This window comes from Manacus candei, unplaced genomic scaffold (genome assembly GCF_025592945.1).
Source record: "Manacus candei isolate 608988 ecotype Guabito, Panama unplaced genomic scaffold, ASM2559294v1 h1tg000520l, whole genome shotgun sequence".
NCBI lineage: Eukaryota > Metazoa > Chordata > Aves > Passeriformes > Pipridae > Manacus > Manacus candei.
The window spans coordinates 1-23,030 of NW_026138568.1; the positions used below are offsets into that span (position 1 = coordinate 1).

Below are 23,030 nucleotides of genomic sequence, written 5' to 3' on the forward strand. Positions count from 1 at the left end.
GGTGAGACTTTGAGCAATTGGGGCCTTTGGGCTGGTTTTTGGGCTTCTGGGGGTATTTTGGGGGCGATTCGAGCTGGTTTAGGTTGGTTTGGGCCAATCTGGGTTCATTTTGGGACAATTTGAGCTGTTTGGGGACAATCTTGCCCCCGCCCGTTCCCATGGCAACGCCGCCATCTTGTCCCGCCTCCGTTCCCATGGCAACGCCGCCATTTTGCCCCGCCCCATTCCCATGACAACGCCGCCGCTTGGTCCCGCCCTCGTTGCCATGGCAGCGCTCCGTGGGCGCGGCACTCCCCGCCTATCACAGCTCACCCTGTCCTCGGCCCCGCCCCGGACGTGACGTTCGCGGAAGTCTCGGAGCTTCCGGCGCCGCCGCCGCGATGGCGAAGCTGCTGAGCTGCGTCCTGGGCCCGCGGCTCTACCGGGTCCATCGGCCTCGCGCGCCCGCCAGGGCCGGGGGGGGACCCGGGGGGGCCTCAGGGGGCGGCGGCGGGGCCGGAGGGGGCCGGGGGGGGCCCGCGGGGACCCGGCCTGGGTGAGCCCCCCGGGGTGGAGGGGGGCCGCGGGGGAGAGGGTGAGGGGTTGTCATGGTAACGAGGGGGTGCGACCACCCCGATGCTCCCCCCGTGACCGACCTCCCCCCCCCCCGATATCCCCCCAGGACTCCTATTACCAACCGCGGGGGCTGGAGAAGCACACGGACAGTGTCCTGGCGCTGGTGAGAGCGGGGGGGCTGCGACCCCCCGGGACCCCCCCGAGACCCCCCCCGGGACCCCCCCAGGGGCCAGCGGTGTCCCCTCCCCCTGCCCTGGGGGAATCCCGTTTCCTCTGCGACCCTCGGGCCCCCCCCAGCCCCCCCCGATCCCCCTCCCTGAGTCCCCCCGAGTCCCTCCAGCCCCCCAATCCCCCCTCCTTCAGCCCCCCCTGACCCCCCAATCCCCTCTCCCTGAGCCCCCCCGAGCTCCCTCAGCCCCTCAGCCCCTCGATCCCCCCCATCTGAGCCCCCTCGATCCCCCCCCAACCCCCCAGATCCCCCCTCTCTGAGCCCCCCCAGCCCCCTCAGCCCCCTAATCCCCCCTCTCTGAGCCCCCCACGAGCCCCTCCAGGCCCCAAGTCCCCCCTCCCTGACCCCCTCGGGCCCCCCTAATCCCCCCTCCCTGAGCCCCCCCGGGCCCCTTCAACCCCCTCCTTGAGACCCCCCGGGCCCCCCCAACTCTCCAGATACCCCCCTCTCTGAGCCCCCCCAGCCCCCCAATCCCCCCTCCCTGAGTCCCCCCGTTCTGAGGGGGGTTCTGAGGGGGTTCTGGGGGGGTCCCGGGGGGGTCCCACAGGCCTCGGTGCTCTGGTCCATCTCGTACTACGCCTCCCCCCTGGCCGTGTTCTACCTGTACCGCAAAGGTGGGCGCGGGGGGGCTCGGGGGGGGCTTGGGGGGGCTCAGGGTTGTTTGGGGGGGTCTGGGGGGAGTTTGGTGGTGGTTGGGGGGTCTCAGGGTTCTTTGAAGGGAGTCTAGGGGTCTCTGGGTGTATTTTTAAGGTCCCTAACCCCCCCCTTTTCCCCTCCCCAGGTCTGCTGACCATGTCCCGGGTGGTCTGGGGGGGGTCAGGGGGTCTCTGGGTGTATTTTTGGGGTCTCTATCTGTATTTTTGGGGTCCCTGACCCCCCCTTTTCCCCCCCCCAGGTCTGCTGACCATGTCCCGGGTGGTCAGGGGGTCTGTGGGTGTATTTTTGGGGTCTCTATCTGTGTATTTTGGGGTCCCTGACCCCCCCTTTCCCCCCCCCCCCCAGGTCTGCTGACCATGTCCCGGGTGGTCTGGGGGGGGTCAGGGGGTCTCTGGGTGTGTTTTTGGGTCTCTGGGTGTATTTTTGGGGTCCCTAACCCCCTCCTTTCCCCCCCCCAGGTCTCCTGACCATGTCCCGGGTGGTCAGGGGGTCTGTGGGTGTATTTTTGGGGTCTCTATCTGTATTTTTGGGGTCCCTGACCCCCCCTTTTCCCCCCCCCCCCCCAGGTCTGCTGACCATGTCCCGGGTGGTCAGGGGGTCTGTGGGTGTATTTTTGGGGTCTCTATCTGTATTTTTGGGGTCCCTGACCCCCCCTTTTCCCCCCCCCCAGGTCTGCTGACCATGTCCCGGGTGGTCCCCCTGTCCCACTGCGCCGCCACCCTGGGGCTGCTCCTGGCAGGGGTGGCCTGTCTGCGAGGTGAGGGGGGGGTTTGGGGGCACCTGAGACCCCCCCCAGGGGACCCCCCCGGATCCCCCTGAGCCCCCCCAAATCCCCCCCAACCCCAGGGCTGGGCCGCTGGAGCAACCCCCAGTACCTGGAGTTCATCGCGGCGCTGGAGGAGAGTCACAGGACGGGCACCCCCGAGGCCAAGGTGAGGGGCTGGCACCCCAAAAACGGGGCTGGGACCCCCCAAAATGGGGCTGGGACCCCCCAAAATGGGGATGGGACCCCAAAAATGGGGCTAGAACCCCCAAAAATGGGGATGGGACCCAAAAAAATGGGGCTAGAACCCCCAAAAATGGGGATGGGACCCCCAAAAATGGGGATGGGACCCGAAAAAAATGGGGCTGGGGCCTCCAAAAATGGGGCTAGAACCCCCAAAAATGGGGATGGGACCCCCCAAAATGGGGATGGGACCCACAAAATGGGGCTGGGACCTCAAAAAATGGGGCTGGGACCCCCAAAAGGGGGATGGGACCCCCAAAAATGGGACTGGGACCCCCAAAAATGGGGATGGGACCCCCAGAAATGGGGCTGGGATCTCCAAAAAGGGGACTGGGACCTCCAAAAATGGAGATGGGACCCCCAAAATGGGGCTGGGACCTCCAGAAATTGGGCTGGGACCTCCAAAAAACGGGGCTGGGACCCCCAGAAACGGGGCTGGGACCCCCAAAAATGGGGCTGGCACCCCAAAAATGGGGATGGGACCCCCAAAATTGGGGCTGGGATCTCCAAAAATGGGACTGGGACCTCCAAAAATGGGGCTGGGACCTCCCAAAATGGGGCTGGGACCTCCCAAAAATGGGGATGGGACCCCCAGAAATGGGGCTGGGATCTCCAAAAAGGGGACTGGGACCTCCAAAAATGGAGATGGGACCCCCAAAATGGGGCTGGGACCTCCAGAAATTGGGCTGGGACCTCCAAAAACGGGGATGGGACCCCCAGAAACGGGGATGGGACCCCCAAAAATGGGGCTGGCACCCCAAAAATGGGGATGGGACCCCCAGAAATGGGGCTGGGATCTCCAAAAAGGGGACTGGGACCTCCAAAAATGGAGATGGGACCCCCAAAATGGGGCTGGGACCTCCAGAAATTGGGCTGGGACCTCCAAAAACGGGGCTGGGACCCCCAGAAACGGGGCTGGGACCCCCAAAAATGGGGCTGGCACCCCAAAAATGGGGATGGGACCCCCAAAATTGGGGCTGGGATCTCCAAAAATGGGACTGGGACCTCCAAAAATGGGGCTGGGACCTCTCAAAATGGGGCTGGGACCTCCCAAAATGGGGCTGGGACCTCCCAAAATGGGGATGGGACCTCCAAAAATGGGGTCAGGAACCCCCCCTGGGTGTTGGGGAGGTTTCTGGGGGGGTCTCACCCCGTTTTTTGTGCCCCCCCCAGCGCAAACTGGGGCTCTACACCTTCGACTTCCGCAGCTGGCCCGTGGATTTCCGCTGGGACAGCGCCGGCCCCGCCTGGTCAGAGCCCCAAATCACCCCAAAATCAACCCAAATCACCCCAAAATCACCCCAAAATCACCCCAAATCCCCCAAAATCACCCCAAATCACCCCAAAATCACACCTAAATCACCACAAAATCACCCCAAATCACCCCAAAATCACCCCAAATCCCCCCAAATCACCCCCAAATCACCCCAAAATCACACCTAAATCACCCCAAAATCACCCCAAATCACCCCCAAATCACCCCAAATCCCCCCAAATCACCCCAAATCCCCCAAAATCCCCCCAAAATCACCCCTAAATCACCCCAAATCACCCCAAATTACACCAAAATCACCCCAAAATCACACCTAAATCACCACAAAATCACCCCAAATCACCCCAAAATCACCCCAAATCCCCCCAAATCACCCCCAAATCCCCCCAAATCACCCCCAAATCCCCCCAAATCACCCCAAAATCACCCCAAATCCCCCAAATCACCCCCAAATCACCCCAAAATCAAACCTAAATCACCCCAAAATCACCCCAAATCACCCCCAAATCACCCCAAAATCAAACCTAAATCACCCCAAATCCCCCCAAATCCCCCCAAATCACCCCAAATCACCCCTAAATCACCCCAAATCACCCCAAATTACACCAAAATCACCCCAAAACACCCCTAAGTCACCCCAGGGACCCCCCCCAGCCCACCAGGGACCCTCCCAACACCCCAGACCTCTCCTGGGACCCCCAAAACCCTCCCAGGAACCCCCCACAAACACCCCATGGATTACCCCAAACCCCTCCTGGGACCCCCCCAACACCCCTTGGGACCCCCCAACCCCCCTGTGGGACCCTCTAAACCCCTTTGGGATCCCCTAAACCCCCCCTGGGACCCCCCAATCCCCCATATGACCCCCCAACTCCTCTGGGATCCCCCCTAAACCCCTTTGGGACCCCCAAACCCCCCTGTGTGACCCCCCAAACCCCCCTGTGACCCCCCAACCCCCCTGTGTGACCCCCCAAACCCCTTGTGGGACCCCCCAGACCCCCAGTGACCCCCCTGTCCCCTCCCAGGGGGGGCTCCCGGGCGGTGCCGCTGCTCAAGGTCCCCCCCCGGCCCCGGGGGGGCTCCCGGGGGCTCCTCGGGGCCCTCCGGAAACTGCCCTGCGCCATCGCCAGGTGGGCGGGGCCGATGCACCGGGGGCGGGGCTAATGGGGTGGGTGGGGCTGATGGGGTGGGTGGGACTAATAGAGCTGGGGCGGGGCTAATGGGGTGGGTGGAGCTAATAGAGGAGGAGTGGGGCTAATGAAATGGGGTGGGGCTAATGGGATGGGGTGGGGCTAATAGAACAGGGGTGGGGCTAATAGTGGAGGGGTGGGGCTAATAGAACAGGGGTGGGGCTAATAGTGGAGGGGTGGGGCTAATAGAATGGGGTGGGGCTAATAGAATGGGGCGGGGCTAATGAGATGGGTGGGGCTAAGAATGGGGTGAGGCTAATGGAATGGGGTGGGGCTAATAGAACAGGGGTGGGGCTAATGAGATGGGTGGGGCTAATAGAAAAGGGGTGGTGCTAATGGGATGGGTGGAGCTAATAGAGGAGGGGTGGGGCTAAAAGAATGGGACAGGGCTAGTGAGATGGGTGGGGCTAATGGGATGGGTGGGGCTAATAGAAAAGGGGTGGGGCTAATGGGATGGGGCGGGGCTAATGGGATAGGGGTGGGTTAATGAGATGGGTGGGGCTAATAGAGTAAGGGGGGGCTAATAGAATGGGGCGGGGCTAATGAGATGTGTGGGGCTAATAGGGCAGGGGGTGGGGCTAATAGAACAGGGGTGGGGCTAAGGGGATGGGGCGGGGCTAATGGGATGGGTGGGGCTAATAGAACAGGGGCAGGGCTAATGAGATGGGTGGGGCTAATGAGGTGGGTGGGGCTGATAGAGAAGGGGCGGGGCGAATGAGATGGGTGGGGCTAATAGAGGAGGGGTGGGGCTAATGGAATGGGTGGGGCTGATAGAATAGGGGTGGGGCTAATGAGATAGGGCGGGGTCAAGAGGTGGGGCGGGGCTTGCGGAAAGGGCTGGGCTCTGCTGGGTGGGTGGGTGGGGCTTAGTGAGGGGGTGGGGCTAAAAGGGAGGGGCTTTGTGGTACCCATTGGTGGGTGGGCGTGGCCGAGGGCGGTCTGACCCCGCCCCCCGGTGGGCGTGGCCCCGCTGTGGCCCCGCCCCCAGGCTGCTGCTGGCGCACACGCTGGGCCGGCGGATGCTGTTCCCGGGCTCGGTGCGGCTGCTGCAGCGGGCACTGCTGCCCAACCTGCTGCAGGGGCAGGCCCGGCTCGTGGAGCAGGTGAGACCCCTCCCCAAATACCCCCGGGACCCCCAAACCTGCCCCTGAACCCACAACCCCCCCTGAGCCCCCCTGAACCCACAGCACCCCCTGAGCCCTCCCTGAGCCCCCCACCCCAACCTGCTGCAGGGGCAGGCCCGGCTCGTGGAGCAGGTGAGACCCCTCCCCAAATACCCCCGGGACCCCCCCGGGACCCCCAAACCCACCTCTGAACCCCCAACCCCCCCTGAGCCCCCTGAACCCCCCCTGAGCCCCCCCCTGAGCCCCCCCGACCCCCGTTTTGCCCCCCCTAGTTCGGGGGGCAGCGCTCCAAGCTCCAGCAACCGAGACCCTCCCCTTCCAAAATAACACCTCCAACTCCCTCCTAGACCCCCCAATTCCCCCCTAGACCCTCCAAACTGCCCCCCAGCCCCCCCCCGAGCCCCCCCTGACCCTGTTTTGCCCCCCCTGAGCCCGTTTTGCCCCCCCAGTTCGGGGGGCAGCGCTCCAAGCTCCAGCAGCTGAGACCCTCCCCCTCCAAAACAACACCCCCAACTCCCTCCTAGACCCCCCAACTCCCCCCTAGACCCCCCAAACTGGCTCCCAGCCCCCCCCCGAGCCCCCCCTGACCCCGTTTACCCCCCCCCCAGTTCGGGGGGGCAGCGCTCCAAGCTCCTGGCGTGCGACGGCAACGAGATCGACGCGATGTTCATCGACCGCCGGGCCGGCCCCGACCCCCGGGGGGGCACCCTGGTCAGTCTGGGGGGGCCGGGGGGCACGGGGAGGGGTTCAGGGGGAGGGTCCTGAGGGGGTCTGACCCCCCCGACCCCCCCCTTTTTGTGGTTTCCCCCCCCCCTCCTCCCCCAGGTGATTTGCTGCGAGGGCAACGCCGGGTTCTACGAGGTCGGGTGTTTGTCCACCCCCCTGGAGGGTGAGGGAGAGCCCCCAAAACACCCCCAAAAAGACCCCTGAGACCCCCAAAATACGGCTTTGAGACCCCCAAATACAGCTCAAAATAGCCCCCAAAATACAACCCTGAGACCCCCAAATACCCCCCAAAATACCTCCCAAATACAGCCCTAAGACCCCCAAAACACCCCAAAAACACCCCTGAGAGCCCCCAAAACACCCCCAGAACACCCCTGAGAGCCCCCAAAATACGGCTTTGAGACCCCAAAATACAGCCCAAAATAGACCCCAAAATACAGCCCTGAGACCCCCAAATACCCCCCAAAATAGCTCCCAAATACAGCCCCAAGACCCCCAAAATACAACCCTGAGCCCCCAAAATGCAGCCCAAAATACAACCTGGAGACTCCCAAATACAATCTAAAATAATCCTCAAAATACAGCCCTGAGACCCCCAAATACCTCTCAAAATACCTCCCAAAATACAGCCCCGAGACCCCCAAAATACAACCCTGAGACCCCAAAATGCAACCCAAAATACCTCTCAAAATACAGCCCTGAGACCCCAAAATACAGCCCCGAGACCCCCAAAATACAACCATGAGACCCCCCAAAAAACAGCCCTGAGACCCCCAAATACAGCCCAAAATACCCCCAAAATTCAGCCCAAAAAACAGCCCTGAGACCCCCCAAAAAACAGCCCTGAGACCCCCCAAAAAACAGCCCTGAGACCCCAAAATACCTCTCAAAATACCCCCCAAATTCAACCCAAAAAACAGCCCTTATACCCCCAAAAATAAAGCCCCTGAGACCCCCAGGGACCCCCAGAGACCCCCCAAAATACTCAGGGACCATCCACACCCCCCCAACCCTCCCAGGGACCCCCAGAGACCCCAAAAACACCCCAGGGACCCCCAGAGACCCCAAAAACAGTCATACCCCCCCCAACCTCCCAGAGCCCCCCCCAAAACACCCTCCTGAGACCCCCAGGGACCCCCAGAGACCCCCCAAAATACTCAGGGACCATCCACCCCCCCCCAACCTTCTCAGGGACCCCAAAACCCCCCAAGAACCCCCCAAACCCCCCCCCCTCAAACCCCTCCCTGGACACCCCCCCGGGGATCCCCCAAATCCCCTCAGGGACCCCCCAAATCCCCCCTCAAAAGCCCCAGGGACCCCCAAACCTCCCCACAGAGACCCCTCAAAATCTGAGGGGGGGGGTTTAGAGGGGTCAAGACCCCCCCCTGTCCCCCCAAACCCTCCCTGACCCCCCCTTTTTCCCCCCCCCCAGCCGGATATTCCGTCCTGGGCTGGAACCACCCTGGATTTGGGGGCAGCACTGTGAGTTTGGGGGGGTCAGGGGGGGTCTGGGGGGTTTGGGGGGAGTCTGAGGGATTTTGGGGGGGTCAGGGGGGTTTGGGGGGGTTTGGGGTCCCCCCTGATCCCCCCCCAGAGCGACGTGGGGATGGGGTTGTTCTGTGGGTGGTTTTGGGTCGGGGGGTGTTTTGGGGGGTTTTTGGGGTTTTTTGGGGCTGTGGCAGTTCAGGGGGGTTTGGGGAGTCCTGGGGGATTTGGGGGGCTCGGGGGGGGTGGTTTGAGGGGGTCTGGGGGGTTTTGGGGACCCCCTGACCCCCCCTAACCCCCCATTCCAGGGGGTTCCCCTGCCCCAGAGCGAGGCCAACGCCATGGACGTGGGTTGTTCTGGGTTTGGGTTGGGGGGTCTTTTGGGGGGTTTTTGGGGTTCCCCGGGGCTGTAGAAGTTCAGAGGGGTTCAGGGGGGTTTTGGGGACCCCCTGACCCCCCCTGACCTCCCCAATCCCCAAATTCCAGGGGGTTCCCCTGCCCCAGAGCGAGGCTAACGCCCTGGCCGTGGGTTGTTCCGGGTTTGGGTTGGGAGGTGTTTTTGGGGGGTTTTGGGGGTTCCCCGGGGTTGTGGCAGTTCAGGGGGGTTCAGGGGGGTCCCAGGTAATTTCGGGGACCCCCTGACCCTCCCTAACCCCCCATTCCAGGGCGTTCCCCTGCCCCAGAGCGAGGCCAACGCCATGGACGTGGGTTGTTCCGGGTTTGGGTTGTGAGGTGTTTTTGGGGGGTTTTTAGGGTTCCCTGGGACTGTAGAAGTTCAGGGGGGTTCAGGGGGGTTTTGGGGACCCCCTGACGCCCCCTGACCCCCCCTGACCCCCCAAATTCCAGGGGGTTCCCCTGCCCCAGAGCGAGGCCAACGCCATGGACGTGGTCGTTCGCTTCGCGCTGCAGCAGCTCCGCTTCCCCCCCCACAAGATCATCGTCTACGCCTGGTCCATCGGGGGCTTCACCGGTACTGGGGGGGCCCCAGAACCTCGGGGGGACCCCCTGAACCCCCCCTAAACCCCCCCTGACCCCCCCCTGTGCCCCCTGACCCCAAAAAACCCCATGGAAAGGACAGCTCAGAGAGTTTTGGGGATGTTTTAGAGCAGCAAAAGGGGTTTGTTGTCCACACCCCAAAAACCTCCCTCCAAGGGTTCCCACAAAAACCTTGAGGGGGCCCCCTAAACCCCCCCTGACCCCCCCTGTGCCCCCTGACCCCAAAAAACCCCATGGAAAGGACAGCTCAGAGAGTTTGGGGATGTTTTAGGGCAGCAAAAGGGGTTTGTCCACACCCCAAAAAACTCCCTCCAAGGGTTCCCACAAAAACCTCAGGGGGACCCCCTAAACCCCCCCTGACTCCCCCTGACTCCCCCTGTGCCCCCTGACCCCGAAAAACCCCATAGAAAGAACAGCTCAGAGAGTTTGGGGATGGTTTTAGAGCAGCAAAGGGGTTTGTTGTCCACACCCCAAAAAACTCCCTCCAAGGGACCCCCTAAACCCCCCCTGAGCCCCCCCCAGTGCCCCCTGACCCCAAAAAACCCCGTAGAAAGAACAGCTCAGAGAGTTTGGGGGATGTTTTAGAGCAGCAAAAGGGGTTTGTTGTCCACACCCCAAAAAACTCCCTAGAAAGGTTCACCCAAACTCTCTCAGGGAACTTTTTGGGGTCTGAGATGTTGAGGAGCCTCTTTGCAGACCCCAAACTGTCTCAGGGACCTTTTTGGGGTCTGTAATTTCTTCTGTTTCATCCTCTCAACCCCAAACTCTCTCAGGGAACTCTTTAGGGTCTAAGATGTTTAAGAGTTTCTCTCCAGACCCCAAAACTTTCTTGGGGAACTTTTTGGGGTCTGAGATGCTAAGGGGTCTCTCTCTGGACCCCAAAACTCTCTCAGGGACCTTTTTGGGGTCTGAGATGTTAAGGAGTCTCTCTCCTGACCCCAAACTCTCTGAGTGAACTCTTTAGGGTCTGAGATGTTCAGGGATCTCTCTCCAGACCCCAAAACTCTCTCAGGGCCCTTTTTGGGGTCTGAGATGTTAAGGGGCCTCTCTCCAGACCCCAAACTCTCTGAGTCAACTCTTTAGGGTCTGAGATCTTTGGGGGTCTCTCTCCAGACCCCAAACTCTCTCAGGGCCCTTTTTGGGGTCTGAGATCTTTGGGGGTCTCTCTCCAGACCCCAGACCTCTCTCAGGGCCCTTTTTGGGGTCAGTAATTCTTTGTTTCCCCCCCCCAAAGCCACCTGGGCCGCCATGTCCTACCCCGACCTGGGGGGGCTCGTCCTCGACGCCTCCTTCGACGACCTGGTGCCCCTGGCCCTGAAGGTGCTGCCCCGGAGCTGGCGTGAGTCCCCCACCCCCCTGAGACCCCAAAAACCCCCCCCGAGCCCCCCAAAAACCCCCCTGACCCCCCAAAAAACCCCCCTAACCCCCCTGACCCCCCCCAGGGGACCTGGTGACCCAAACGGTGCGGGAGCACCTGAACCTCAACAACGCCGAGCAGCTCTGCAGGTACGGGGAGGGGGGGGATTTTGGGGGGTCCCAGGGGGCTTTGGGGGTCCCCAGGGGGTTTTGGGGGTCCCCAGGGGGTCCTGTGGGTTTTTTGGGGGTGCTGGGGATGGTTTTGGGGCTATTTTGGGGGGTCCCAAGGGGGGGTTTCTGAACCTCAACAACACCGAGCAGCTCTGCAGGTACAGCCCCGGGGGGGGGGGATTTTGGGGGGTCCCTGGGGGTAGTTTTGGGGGTCCCAGGGGGCTTTGGGGATCTCCAGGGGGTCCTGTGGGTTTTTTGGGGGTGCTGGGGATGGTTTTGGGGCTATTTTGGGGGGTCCCAAGGGGGGGTTTCTGAACCTCAACAACACCGAGCAGTTCTGCAGGTACAGCCCCGGGGGGGGGATTTTGGGGGGTCCCTGGGGGTAGTTTCGGGGGTCCCAGGGGGTTTTGGGGGTCCCCAGGGGGTGCTGGGGATGGTTTTGGGGCTATTTTGGGGGTCCCAGGGTGGGTTTCTGAACCTCAACAACGCCGAGCAGCTCTGCAGGTACAGCCCCAGGGGGGCCCAGGGGGGGTTTTGGGGGTCCCTGGGGGTGGTTTTGGGGTCTCTGGGGGTCCGAGGGGGTCCTGGTGATAATTCTGGGGGGTCCCCGAGTGTTTCGTGGGTCCTGGTGATGATTCTGTGGAGTTTTGGGGGTCTTGGTGACAATTCTGGGGGTCCCATAGGGGGTTTTTGGGGGTCCTGGTAACTGTTTTGAGGGGATTTGGGGAGTCCCAGAGGGGGTTTTGGGGGTCCTGGTGACGATTCCAGGGGTCCCAGGGGGGTTTTTGGGGGTCTTTGGGGGTCCTGGTGACAATTCCAGGGGTCCCAGGGGGGTTTTTGGGGGTCTTTGGGGGTCCTGGTGACAATTCCAGGGGTCCCAGGGGGGGTTTTGGGGGGTCTTTGGGGGTCCTGGTGACAATTCCAGGGGTCCCGGGGAGGTTTTTGGGGGTGCTGGTGATGATTTTGGGGGTCCCAAGCTGTTTCTGGGGGTCCTGATGCCAATTCTGGGGGTCCCTGGGGAGTTTTTGGGGTCCTGGTGACAAACCCCCCCCTCCCTGCCCAGGTACCAGGGGCCGGTGCTGCTGGTGAGGAGGACGAAGGACGAGATCATCACCACCACGTGAGACCCCCCAAAACCCCCCCAAACCCCCCCCAAAACCACCAGGGGGGGTCCTGCAGGACCCCTGGGACCCCCCCAAACCCTCTGTGCCCCCCCTGAGCCCCCCCTGCCCCCTCAGGGTCCCCGACGACATCGCGTCCAACCGGGGCAACGACCTCCTGCTCAAGCTGCTGCAGCACCGGTGGGCTGGGGGGCTCTGGGGGGCTTTGGGGGGGCTTTGGGGGGGCTGGGACAGGGGTTGGGGGATCCTGAGAAGCGTTTGGGGGGTCCTCAGAAGGGTTTGAGAGACCCCTGGGGTCTGGGGTGGGATTTGGGGTGGGGGGAGTGTCTTTAGGGGGGATTTAAAGGGGGAGATTTGGGGTGGTCCTGGGGGGTTTTGGGGGATGTGGGGGGCTTTGGGGGGCTTTGGGGGGCTTTGGGGGGGCTGGGAGAGGGTTTGGGGGGTCCTCAGAAGGGTTTGAGAGACCCCTGGGGGGTTACAGGGGTCTGGGGTGGGATTTGGGGTGGGGAGGGGGGGACTTGAGAGGGGATTTAAAGGGGGCTTGGGGGAAATTTGGGGGGTCCTGGGGACTTTTGGGGGGCTTGGGGGAGGTCCTGGGGGGGCTTTAGGGGGTCTGGGAGAGGGTTTGGGGGGTCCTGAGAAGGGTTTGGGGGAGCCCTGGGGGGTTACAGGCGTCTGGGGTGGGATTTGGGGTGGGAGGGGGGACTTGAGAGGGGGTTTAAAGGGGGCTTGGGGGAAATTTAGGGGTGGTTTGGGGGGTCCTGGGGGGTTTGGGGGGGATCTGGGGGGCCTGGGAGAGGGTTTGGGGGGTCCTCAGAAGGGTTTGGGGGGTCCTGAGGAGGGTTTGAAAGACCCCTGGGGTCTGGGGTGGGATTTGGGGTGGGGAGGGGGGACTTGGGAGGGGGTTTAAAGGGGGCTTGGGGGAAATTTTGGGGGGTCCTGGGGACTTTTGGGGGGCTTGGGGGAGGTCCTGGGGGGAGTTTAAGGGGTCTGGGAGAGGGTTTGGGGGGTCCTTAGAAGGGTTTGAGGGACCCCTGGGGGGTTACAGGCGTCTGGGGTGGGATTTGGGGTGGGAGGGGGGACTTGAGAGGGGGTTTAAAGGGGGCTTGGGGGAAATTTGGGGGTGTTTTGGGGGGGCTGGGAGAGGGTTTGGGGGGTCCTCAGAAGGGTTTGGGGGGTCCTCAGAAGGGTTTGAGAGACCCCTGGGGTCTGGGGTGGGATTTGGGTTGGGGGGAGTGTCTTTAGGGGGGTTTTAAAGGGGGAGATTTGGGGTGGTCCTGGGGGGTTTTGGGGGATCTGGGGGGCTTTGGGGGGCTTTGGGGGGCTTTGGGGGGGCTGGGAGAGGGTTTGGGGGGTCCTCAGAAGGGTTTGAGAGACCCCTGGGGGGTTACAGGGGTCTGGGGTGGGATTTGGGGTGGGGAGGGGGGGACTTGAGAGGGGATTTAAAGGGGGCTTGGGGGAAATTTGGGGGGTCCTGGGGACTTTTGGGGGGCTTGGGGGAGGTCCTGGGGGGGCTTTAGGGGGTCTGGGAGAGGGTTTGGGGGGTCCTGAGAAGGGTTTGGGGGAGCCCTGGGGGGTTACAGGCGTCTGGGGTGGGATTTGGGGTGGGAGGGAGGACTTGAGAGGGGATTTAAAGGGGGCTTGGGGGAAATTTAGGGGTGGTTTGGGGGGTCCTGGGGGGTTTGGGGGGGATCTGGGGGGCCTGGGAGAGGGTTTGGGGGGTCCTCAGAAGGGTTTGGGGGGTCCTGAGGAGGGTTTGAAAGACCCCTGGGGTCTGGGGTGGGATTTGGGGTGGGGAGGGGGGACTTGGGAGGGGGTTTAAAGGGGGCTTGGGGGAAATTTTGGGGGGTCCTGGGGACTTTTGGGGGGCTTGGGGGAGGTCCTGGGGGGGGTTTAGGGGGTCTGGGAGAGGGTTTGGGGGGTCCTGAGAAGGGTTTGAGGGACCCCTGGGGGGTTCCAGGGTCTGGGGTGGGATTTGGGATGGGGGGAGTGTCTTTAGGGGGGATTTAAAGGGGCCTTGGGGGAAATTTAGGGGTGGTTTGGGGGGTCCTGGGGGGTTTTGGGGTGTTCTGGGGGGGTTTTGGGGGTCTCTGACCCCCCCTTGGTGCCCCCCCAGGTACCCCAAGCTGGTGGTGGACGAGGGGCTCAGGGTGGTCCGGGAGTGGCTCGAGGCCGCGACCCCCGAGGAGGAGAGTGAGTTTTTGGGGGGGTTTGGGGGCAGTTTTGGGGGGGTTTGGGGCAGTTTTAGGGGTGTTTGGGGGGGTTTCGGGTTCTAACCCCACTTTTGGGCAGATTCTGGCACGGTTTTTATCCCATTTTTGGGGTGTTTTGGGTTCTAACCCCAATTTTGGGGTGTTTATGGGTGGTTTTGGGGCCCTACCCCAATTTTGGGGTGTTTATGGGTGGTTTTGGGGCCCTACCCCCATTTTTGGGGTGTTTATGGGTGGTTTGGGGCCCTAACCCCAATTTTGGGGTGGTTTGGGGTTGTAACCCTGCTTTGGGGGGTTCTGGGGTGTTTTTAACACCATTTTTGGGGTGTTTTAACCCTGTTTTGGGGTGGTTTTAACCCTGTTTTTAGGGTTGTTTGAGGTTCTAGTCCCATTTTGGGGTGTTCTAACCCCGTTTTTGGGGTGGTTTGGGGCTGTTCTAACCCCATTTTGGGGTGGTTTTGGGTTGTTCTAACCCCATTTTTGGATGTTCTGGGTTGTCCTGACCCGTTTCTGGGTGTTTTTGGTGTCCAGGTGCCGTGCTGGGGTGTTCTAATCCCATTTTTGGGTGTTTTTGGTTGTCCTGACACCATTTTTGGGTGTTCTAACCCCATTTTCGGGTGTTTTTGGCTGTCCAGGTGCCGTGCTGGGGTGTTCTAACCCAATTTTCAGGTGTTTTTGGGTGTTTTTGGGGTGCAGGTGCGGTGCTGGGGTGTTCTAACCCCATTTTGGGGTGTTCTAACCCCATTTTTGGGTTGTCCTGATCCGTTTTTGGGTGGTTTTGGGTGTTTTTGGCTGTCCAGGTGCCGTGCTGGGGTGTTCTAACCCCATTTTGGGATGTTCTAACCCCATTTTTGGGTGTTCTAACCCCGTTTTTGGGTGGTTTTGGGGTGTTTTTGGCTGCCCAGGTGCCGTGCTGGGGTGTTCTAACCCCATTTTGGGGTGTTTTTGGGGTGCAGGTGCCGTGCTGAGCCGCTGCCCCCCCAGTGACCGCTGGTGCCGGGAGCAGCTCGAGGCCTTTGCCGGGGACAGGAACCCCCCGTTCCCGTGGACACTTGGTCAGGGGGCGGGGCTTTGGGTGGGCGTGGCCTTGGGGTGGGCGGGGCCTTGGGGTGGGCGTGGCCTTTGGGGCGTGGCCAGGGGTGGGTCAATAAAGGAAGGGGCCAATGGGGGCTGAGGGCGGGGCCAATGGGGTCGGGGGTGTGGCCAGCACAGGGTGGGGCCAATGTGGGCGTGGCAATTGGGGAGGGGCTTAGAGCAGCCAATGGGGAGCTGAGGGCACGGGGGCGGCCAATGGGAGGCCGCGGAGGGGGAGGGGTGTGGAGATGGGCCAATGGGGAGCCACCGAGGCATCGGCAGCCAATGGGAGAGCGGGAGGGTTCGGGGAGCAACCAATGGGGTGAGAGCACACACGGGGGCAGCCAATGGGATCGTGGGGGTGTGTCAGCGGTGGGCGGGGCCAACAGGGACTGGCCAATGGGAAAAGGGACAGACCCACCAATGAGAGGCTGGGCGTGGCCATGGGTGTGGTCCTACCCAGCCACGCCCCTCACTGTGGCTCCGCCCTCCCCCCAGGTGAGGATTTGAGCCCCGCCCAGAGGCAGCAGCTGGCCCTGTACCTGGTGAGAGGGGGCGGGGCCTGTGGTGGGTGTGGCCTGAGGTGGGAGGGGCTCTCTGTGTGGGCGTGGCCCGTGTGGGTGTGGCCAATATGGGAGGCCTTGCTTCTAATAGGACGGGCTGTGTGGGTGTGGCCTCTGCTGGGCGTGGCCCGTGGTGGGTGGGGTCACTGGTGGGTGTGGCCTGTGGTGGGCCCTGATAGGAGGAGCTTCTGTGGGCGTGGCCAGTGCGAGTGGGCGTGTTCTCAGTGGACGTGTGCGGTGGGGGCGTGGTCTCTGGGTGGGCGTGTCCGGCAGGGGCGTGGTCGCGTTCTCCGAGTGGGCGTGTCCTGACCACGCCCCTCTTTTCCCCTCCCCCAGGCCCAGAAGCACCTCCAGAACTTCGAGGCCTCCCATTGCACGCCCCTCCCCCCCCAGGCCTTCCGCCTGCCCTGGGCGCTGTGACCCCTCCCCCACCCCCCCACACGCCCCTCCCCCCCCCCGCCCCTGCACGCGCCCCTCCCCCCCCCGGCACCCCTCCCCCCCTTCCCCATCATTAATTATTATGGATTAATTAATTAAAGGTATTTTTTTGGTTCCGGCGCCTCATTAAGGCAAAGGGGGGGGAGGGGCGAAGATACAAATGGGGTGGGGGAGGGGACAGGGGGGAGGAGCCTCTGTGTGGCCACACCCCCCCAGGGTGGGGGAGGGGAGGGCGAGACCCCCGCGAAAAGTTTGGGGGAGGAGGGGGAAGGGTGTGGTCGGAGGGGTGTGGTCAGAGAGGGTGTGGTCAGGTGGGCGGGGTCAGGGCAGGCCCCGCCCCCCCGGGCGGGCCCTGAGGAGGACGCAGCAGGAGCTCAGGGCCCCGCCCACCTTGGCGGCCTCGCTCAGCGCCAGTGGCACCAGGGACACCCCGGGAAGCTTCTGGAAGGCCTGGGGGGGGCAGGGAGGGGTCAGACAATGGCCCCGCCCATGCACGGCCCCGCCCCTTTAACCATATCCACCTCCTGACCCCGCCCCTTCAACCACACCCACCTCCCAGCCACGCCCCTTTAACCACACCCATTTCCTGGCCCCACCCCTTTAACCACACCCACCTCCCGGCCCCACCCCTTTAACCACACCCACCTCCCAGCCCCGCCCCCTTAACCACACCCACCTCTTCCTGCCCCTTCGACCACACCCACCTCCCGGCCCCGCCCCTTTAACCACACTCATTTCCAGGCCCCACCCCTTTAACCACACCCACCTCCCGGCCCCGCCCCTTTAACCACACCCACCTCCCGACCCCGCCCCTCACCAGCTCCACCCACTGACCCCCCCAACCCCCTCCCCAAACTCCCCCAAACCCCTCTGAGACCCCCCAAAAACCCCCCCAAAACCCCCCCCCTTCCCTTGAGCCTCTCCCCACCCCCCCGAGCCCCACCCCTCCTGCCCCACCCCATTCTGGCCCCGCCCACCCTTTCCAAGCCTCCACCCCCTCGCGCCCAAGCCCCGCCCACTCCAAGCCCTCCCGTTGCTTTTCAAGCCCCTCCCTGCCAAGCCCCGCCCCTTTTCCAGGCCCCGCCCACCCTCTGGCTGTGGGGGAACTCGTCCCCCCCCCGGTGCAGGAGGACCCCCCCCGGGAGCCCCCCCGGGCGGCAGAACAGGCAGTTCCCGGCGGGGTCGTCGGGCAGCGCCAGCCGCCAGTAGGGGTGGTCCGAGAGCTGCTCCATGGCCTGGGACCCCCAAAATACAGAGTGAGACCCCCGAAATACAGCCCAAAATACAGAGTGAGAACCCCAAAAAACAGCCCAAAACACCCCCCAAAATACACCCCAAATACAGAGTGAGAACCCCAATATACAGAGTGAGACCCCCGAAATACACCCCAGAGTGAGAACCCCAAAATGCACCCCGAAACATCCCCCAAAATACAGCCCTGGGACCCCCCAAAAATACACCCCAAATACAGAGTGAGAACCCCGAAATACACCCCAAAATACAGCCCTGGGAGCCCCAAAATACAGCCCAAAATACAGGCCTGGGACCCCCAAAATACACCCCAAAACACAGAGTGAGAACCCCAAAATACAGAGTGAGACCCCCGAAATACACCCCAAATACAGAGTGAGAACCCCAAAACACAGCCCTGGGACCCCCAAAATACACCCCAAATACAGAGTGAGACCCCCAAAAAACACCCCAAAACGCCCCCCAAAATACAGCCCTGGGACCCCCAAAATACACCACAAATACAGAGTGAGAACCCCAAAATGCACCCCAAAATACAGCCCTGGGACCCCCAGAGACCCCCCAAAATACAGAGTGAGACCTCCCCAAAATGCACCCCGAAACACAGAGTGAGAACCCCAAAATACACCCCTGGGAGCCCCAAAAATACACCCCAAATACAGAGTGAGACCCCCAAAATACAGACTGAAACACCCCCCAAAATACAGCCCTGGGACCCCCCAAAAATACACCCCAAACACAGAGTGAGAACCCCGAAATACAAGCCTGGGAGCCCCAAAATACACCCCAAATACAGAGTGAGACCCCCAAAATGCACCCCAAAATACAGCCCTGGGACCCCCCAGAGACCCCCAAAAAACAGACTGAGACACCCGAAATACAGACTGACACCTCCCCAAAATACAGCCTGTGACCCCCAGAGACCCCCCAAAATACAGCCCTGGGACCCCGGAAATGCACCCTAAAATACAGCCCTGGGACCCCCCAAAATACAGCCCCGAAACACAGATTGAGACACCCAAGAGACACCCCAAAATACCCCCCAAAATACAACCCTGGGACCCCCAGAGACCCCCAAAAAACAGACTGAGACCCCCAAAATACAGCCCAAAATACAGCCCTGGGACCCCCCAAATACACCCCAAAACACCCCCCAAATACACCCCGAAACACACCCCAAAACACAGCCTGAGACCCCCCAAATGCAGCCCAAAATACTGCCCTGAGACCCCCAAAATACCCCCCAAAATACCACCCTGGGACCCCCAGAACGCCCCCCTCACCCCCAAACCTCTCAAACTCCCCCCCAGCCACCCCCCCAGAGTGGTTTCCCCCCCAAACCTGAGGTGTCCCCCCCCAAGGGGGGTCTCCCCTCCCCAAGGGGGGTCTCCCCTCCCCAAAAAGGGGGTCTCCCCCCACCAAAAGAGGGTCTCCCCCCCCCAAAAGAGGGTCTCCCCCCACCAAAAGAGGGTCTCCCTCCCCCAAAAGAGGGTCTCCCTCCCCCAAAAGAGGGTCTCCCCTGCCCAAGGTGGGTCTCCACCCCCCAAAAGAGGGTCTCCCTCCCCCAAAAGAGGGTCTCCACCCCCCAAAAGAGGGTCTCCACCCCCCAAAAGAGGGTCTCCCCTCCCCAAAAGAGGGTCTCCCCTGCCCAAGGTGGGTCTCCCCTCCCCAAGGGGGGTCTCCCCTCCCCAAAAAGGGGGTCTCCCCTCCCCAAAAAGGGGGTCCCCCCCCCCAAAGCCCCCCGACCTGCAGGGCCCTCCTGGCGCCGGCGCTGCTGCCGTGGGCGATGGTTTGGGGTCCCGCCATGCTCAGGAAGCCCTTGAGCCGCCCCCCACCCCCCACCGGCACCGTCGACACCGGGAAGTCCTGGGGGGGGGGGCACGGGGGGGGTCAGGACCCCCCTGAACACCCCCAACTCCAAAGGGACCCCCCAAAACCCCAAAGGGACCCCCCCAAACCCTCCAGGGACCCCCCTGAACACCCCAAACTCCAAAGAGACCCCTCAAACCCCACTGGGACCCCCCTGGAGCCCCCCCAACACAACAGGGACCCCCCTGAACACCCCAAACTCCAAAGGGACCCCCTTGGAGCCCCCAAACCCCACTGGGACCCCCCTGGAGCCCCCAAACTCCAAAGGGACCCCTCTGAACACCCTAAACTTTAAAGGGACCCCCCCGGAGCCCCCAAACTCCAAAGGGAACCCCCTGAACACCTCGAACTCCAAAGGGACCCCCCAAACCCCACTGGGACCCCCCTGAACACCCCAAACTCCACTGAGACCCCCGTGAACCCCACTGGGACCCCCCTGAACACCCCAAACCCTCCAGGGACCCCCCCCGGGGGTCTGACCCCCCCCTCAAAACCCCCCCAAACCCCCCAAACCTCCCGGGGTCCGACTTCCCCCTAAAAGCCCCAAAACTCTCCCAAAGCCCCCCCCCCGGGGGACTGAATCCCCCCAAAAACCCCACCCCAGGGCTCTGACCCCCCAAAAAAACCCCCCCCAAAGCCCCCCTGGGGGTCTGACCCCCCAAAACCCCCCCCCAAAGCCTCCCCGGGGGTCTCACCCTGAAGGCGTCGGCCACGGCCTCGGCCCCCCGAAGGTTGGTCCAGGGGGAGAGTCCCACGAAGAACTCACGGCCTGGGGGGGCAGGGGGGGTTTGGGGGGGGTCAGGGGGTGTGGGGGGGTCCCTGGGGCCAGGGGGGGTCTTTGGGGTTGGGGGGGGGTCCCTGGGATTGGGGGGTCCCACCCCGGGGGGGTCGCATGAAGGTTCATCTAGGGGGAGATTCCCACAAAGAACTCACAGCCTGGGGGGGGGCAGAGGGGGGGTCAGGGGGGGTCCCTGGGGTGTGGGGGGGTCCCTGGGGTGAGGGGGGGTCTTTGGGGTTGGGGGGGGTCCCTGGAATTGGGGGGGTCCCACCCAGGGGGGTCGCACGAAGGTTTGTCCAGGGGGAGATTCCCACAAAGAACTCTCGGCCTGGGGGGGGCAGGGGGGGCCCCTGGGGTGAGGGGGGGTCCCTGTGGTATGGGGGGGGGGGGTCCCTGTGGTGTGGGGGGGTCCCGGGGGTCCGTGGGGGTCCCGGGGGGGTCTCACCGGTGAACAGAACGTCCCCCCCGTCCAGCGCCGCCCCCTCGTCCGTCACCGACAGAACCCGGAGCTGGAGCTGCTCCAGCACCTCCCGCAGCCCCCCCAGCTGGGGGGGACAGGGGGGGTCACGGGGGGGGCACAGAACACCCTGACCCCCCCTCTGTGCTCACAGAGCCCCCCCAGCTGGGGGGACACAGGGGGGGTTACGGGGGGGGGGCACGGGGGGGGCACAGACCACCCTGACCCCCCCCTCTGTGCTCACAGAGACCCCCCAGCTGGGGGGGGACAGGGGGGGTCACGGGGGGGTCATGGGGACCCCCTGAAACCCCCAAACCCCCTCCCAGAGACCCCTCCCCAACCCCCGAACTTCCTGAGACCCCCAAATTCCCCTCATACCCCCCCAAATCCCCCCATATTCCCCCCAAAGCCCCTTGGACCCCCCCCAAATACCCCCATCACCCCCCAAGCCCCCCCATAGCCCCCTAAACCTCCCCCATAACCCCCCCAATGCCCCCCCGGGGGTACCTCGTCCCTGCGGGGGGGTCCGGGCCGGGTCAGCAGGGCCGTCCCCCCCTGGACCAGGATGGGGTCCCAGAGCCCCCAAACCCCCCCAAACCCCCCATAACCCCCCCAATGCCCCCCCGGGGGTACCTCGTCCCTGCGGGGGGGTCCGGGCCGGGTCAGCAGGGCCGTCCCCCCCTGGACCACCACGAGCTCCTCGAGCAGCAGCGCCCGGAGCCCCCCCCGGGCCGGGGGCAGTTCCAGGACCTGCAGCCCCAGGCGCTGCCTCAGGACCCCCCCCAGGACCCCCAACTGGCGCCGGGCCTTGGCGGGGTCCGGGGGGGGGTCCGGGGGGGGCTCCCCCAGCGCCGCAGCCCGGGGGTCCCCCGGGGGGGGCAGGGCCCGGAGCAGGGCGTGGGTGAAGTGACCGAAGGGCTCGGACATTTGGGGACCCCCCCCCAAAAAAAGGGAGCCTGAAAAGGGACCCAAAAGGGACGCCCTAAAATTGACCCCCGAAATGGGAGACACCCCCCCCCCAAAAAAAAGGGAACCTGAAAAGGGACCCGAAAGGGACCCCCTAAAACTGATCCCCGAAAAGGGACCCCTCCCAAAAAAGGAGCCTGAAAAGGGACCCGAAAGGGAGCCCGGGATGGGGCCCCCTAAAATTGACCCCTGAAAAGGGACCCCCCCCGAAAAGGGAGACCCCAAAAAGGGACCCAAAAGGGATCCTGGGATGGGACCCCTAAAATTGATCCCCGAAAAGGAACCTCCACCCAAAAAAAGGGAGCCTGAAAAGGGACCTGAAAGGGACCCCCTAAAATTGATCCCCGAAAAGGGACCCCCCCCCCAAAAAAAGGGAGCCTGAAAAGGGACCCAAAAGGGACCCCTGGGTGGGACCCCCTAAAATTGATCCCTGAAAAGGGACCCCCCCGAAAAGGGACCCAAAAGGAATCCCCTGAAACGGGACCCCTCGAAAAGGGAGACCCCAAAAAGGGACTCCCTGGATGGGACCCCCCTAAAATGGGCCCCCAGAAAGGGATCCCCACTTCAGGACCCCCTAAAATGGGACCCCCCAGATGGGCCCCCCCTCAGCCCCCCCCTGGGCGGGGCAGGGGCCGGTTTGGGGTGAAAAGGGGCTGTTTTGGGGCTGGGGGGGGGTCGGGGGGGTGTTTTGGGGCTGGGGGGGGGTCAGTTTTGGGGCTGGGGGGTCAGTTTTGGGGGGGTCGGGGTCAGTTTTGGGGTGTCAGGGTCAGTTTTGGGGGTGGGGGGGTCAGTTTTGGGGGGTCGGGGTCAGTTTTGGGGCTGGGGGGTCAGTTTTGGGGGGGTCTCACCGCGGGGGGAGGGGCGGGCGGAGCCTTCGGCGCTGCCGGAGCTGCGGGGGGGGGGTCGTGAGCGTTAATTAGGGGGGTCATTAACGCTAATTAACGACTCCAAACACCCCCCCCCCCTCACGAGGAGCGGCCCGGGACCCCCAGACACCCTCCCAGGGACCCCCAGAAACCCCCCCGGCCACTCCCGGGACCCTCCAAAACTCCCCCAAAACTCCTCAGGAACCCCCGGAAAGGACCCGGGACCCCCCAAAACCCCCCCAGGGACCCCCCGAGACCCCCCAAAACCCCCCGAGACCCCCCAAAACCTCCCCCAGGACCCCCAAACTCCCCCAAAGACCCTCCCACTGCGACCCCCGAGACCCCAAACCCCTCCCGGGGACCCCAAACCCCCCCCAAGGACCCCAAAACCCTCCCCGGGACCCCCAAAACCCACTCAGGGACCCCCCGAGACCCCCCCAAAACCTCCCCCAGGACCCCCAAACTCCCCCAAAGACCCTCCCACTGCGACCCCCGAGACCCCCAAACCCCTCTCGGGGACCCCGAACCCCTCCTGGGGACCCCAAACCCCCCCAAGGACCCCAAACCCCTCCCCGGGACCCCCCAAACCCCCCCCAGGACCCCCCTCGCCCCCCCTCACCCGCGGCCGCCCCGCTCCCAGCAGCCCCCGCGGCCCCGCCCACCCCCATT

General features: G+C 63.5%; 2 protein-coding genes and 1 long non-coding RNA gene across 4 annotated transcripts; 1 reads left to right on the forward strand and 2 right to left on the reverse strand.

Annotated features, from left to right (window-relative positions):
* The first annotated feature begins 365 nt into the window (after window positions 1–365).
* ABHD16A (abhydrolase domain containing 16A, phospholipase) lies at window positions 366–16,231 on the forward strand. Its single transcript, XM_051776428.1, has 20 exons — window positions 366–480; window positions 642–718; window positions 1,332–1,398; window positions 2,112–2,198; window positions 2,288–2,373; window positions 3,621–3,697; window positions 4,746–4,850; window positions 5,899–6,014; window positions 6,645–6,745; window positions 6,860–6,923; window positions 8,193–8,242; window positions 9,092–9,215; window positions 10,476–10,580; window positions 10,684–10,747; window positions 11,832–11,888; window positions 12,007–12,069; window positions 14,006–14,082; window positions 15,056–15,154; window positions 15,672–15,718; window positions 16,073–16,231. Exons 1-20 carry the CDS (start codon window positions 381–383, stop codon window positions 16,154–16,156), a joined length of 1,650 nt encoding a protein of 549 aa, XP_051632388.1. The 5' UTR covers window positions 366–380; the 3' UTR covers window positions 16,157–16,231.
* On the reverse strand, window positions 10,119–10,537 carry LOC127465896 (uncharacterized). 2 transcript variants are annotated; one of them, XR_007902441.1, is made up of 3 exons: window positions 10,423–10,537; window positions 10,246–10,362; window positions 10,119–10,186 (listed from the first exon to the last, which is right to left on the reverse strand). It is a non-coding gene; the product is annotated as an uncharacterized LOC127465896 (long non-coding RNA). The 2 variants fall into 2 exon arrangements; XR_007902442.1 differs by having other exon boundaries at window positions 10,174–10,244; window positions 10,305–10,362.
* A 61-nt stretch (window positions 16,232–16,292) lies between the features above and the next one.
* LOC127465893 (N(G),N(G)-dimethylarginine dimethylaminohydrolase 2-like) lies at window positions 16,293–22,001 on the reverse strand. Its single transcript, XM_051776427.1, has 8 exons — window positions 21,886–22,001; window positions 21,541–21,812; window positions 21,163–21,485; window positions 20,518–20,617; window positions 19,990–20,063; window positions 19,172–19,291; window positions 17,263–17,409; window positions 16,293–16,624 (listed from the first exon to the last, which is right to left on the reverse strand). The coding sequence occupies exons 3-8, from the start codon at window positions 21,454–21,456 to the stop codon at window positions 16,496–16,498; spliced, it is 864 nt and encodes a 287-aa protein (XP_051632387.1). The 5' UTR covers window positions 21,457–21,485; window positions 21,541–21,812; window positions 21,886–22,001; the 3' UTR covers window positions 16,293–16,495.
* Between the last annotated feature and the right edge of the window lie 1,029 nt (window positions 22,002–23,030).

What these genes read in the sequence shown, in the direction of transcription:
- LOC127465893 (XM_051776427.1), bottom strand. Translation starts at nt 21,456, where the DNA reads ATGTCCGAGCCCTTCGGTCACTTCACCCACGCCCTGCTCCGGGCCCTG. An exon ending in GGGGGACGTTCTGTTCACCG is followed by an intron (nt 20,064 to 20,517) that starts GTGAGACCCCCC and finishes CTGCCCCCCCAG; the next exon opens with GCCGTGAGTTCTTCGTGGGA. An exon ending in CCGTGGCCGACGCCTTCAGG is followed by an intron (nt 19,292 to 19,989) that starts GTGAGACCCCCG and finishes CCCCCCCCCCAG; the next exon opens with GACTTCCCGGTGTCGACGGT.
- ABHD16A (XM_051776428.1), top strand. Translation starts at nt 381, where the DNA reads ATGGCGAAGCTGCTGAGCTGCGTCCTGGGCCCGCGGCTCTACCGGGTC. An exon ending in AGGGGTGGCCTGTCTGCGAG is followed by an intron (nt 2,199 to 2,287) that starts GTGAGGGGGGGG and finishes CCCCAACCCCAG; the next exon opens with GGCTGGGCCGCTGGAGCAAC. An exon ending in GGTGCTGCCCCGGAGCTGGC is followed by an intron (nt 10,581 to 10,683) that starts GTGAGTCCCCCA and finishes GACCCCCCCCAG; the next exon opens with GGGACCTGGTGACCCAAACG.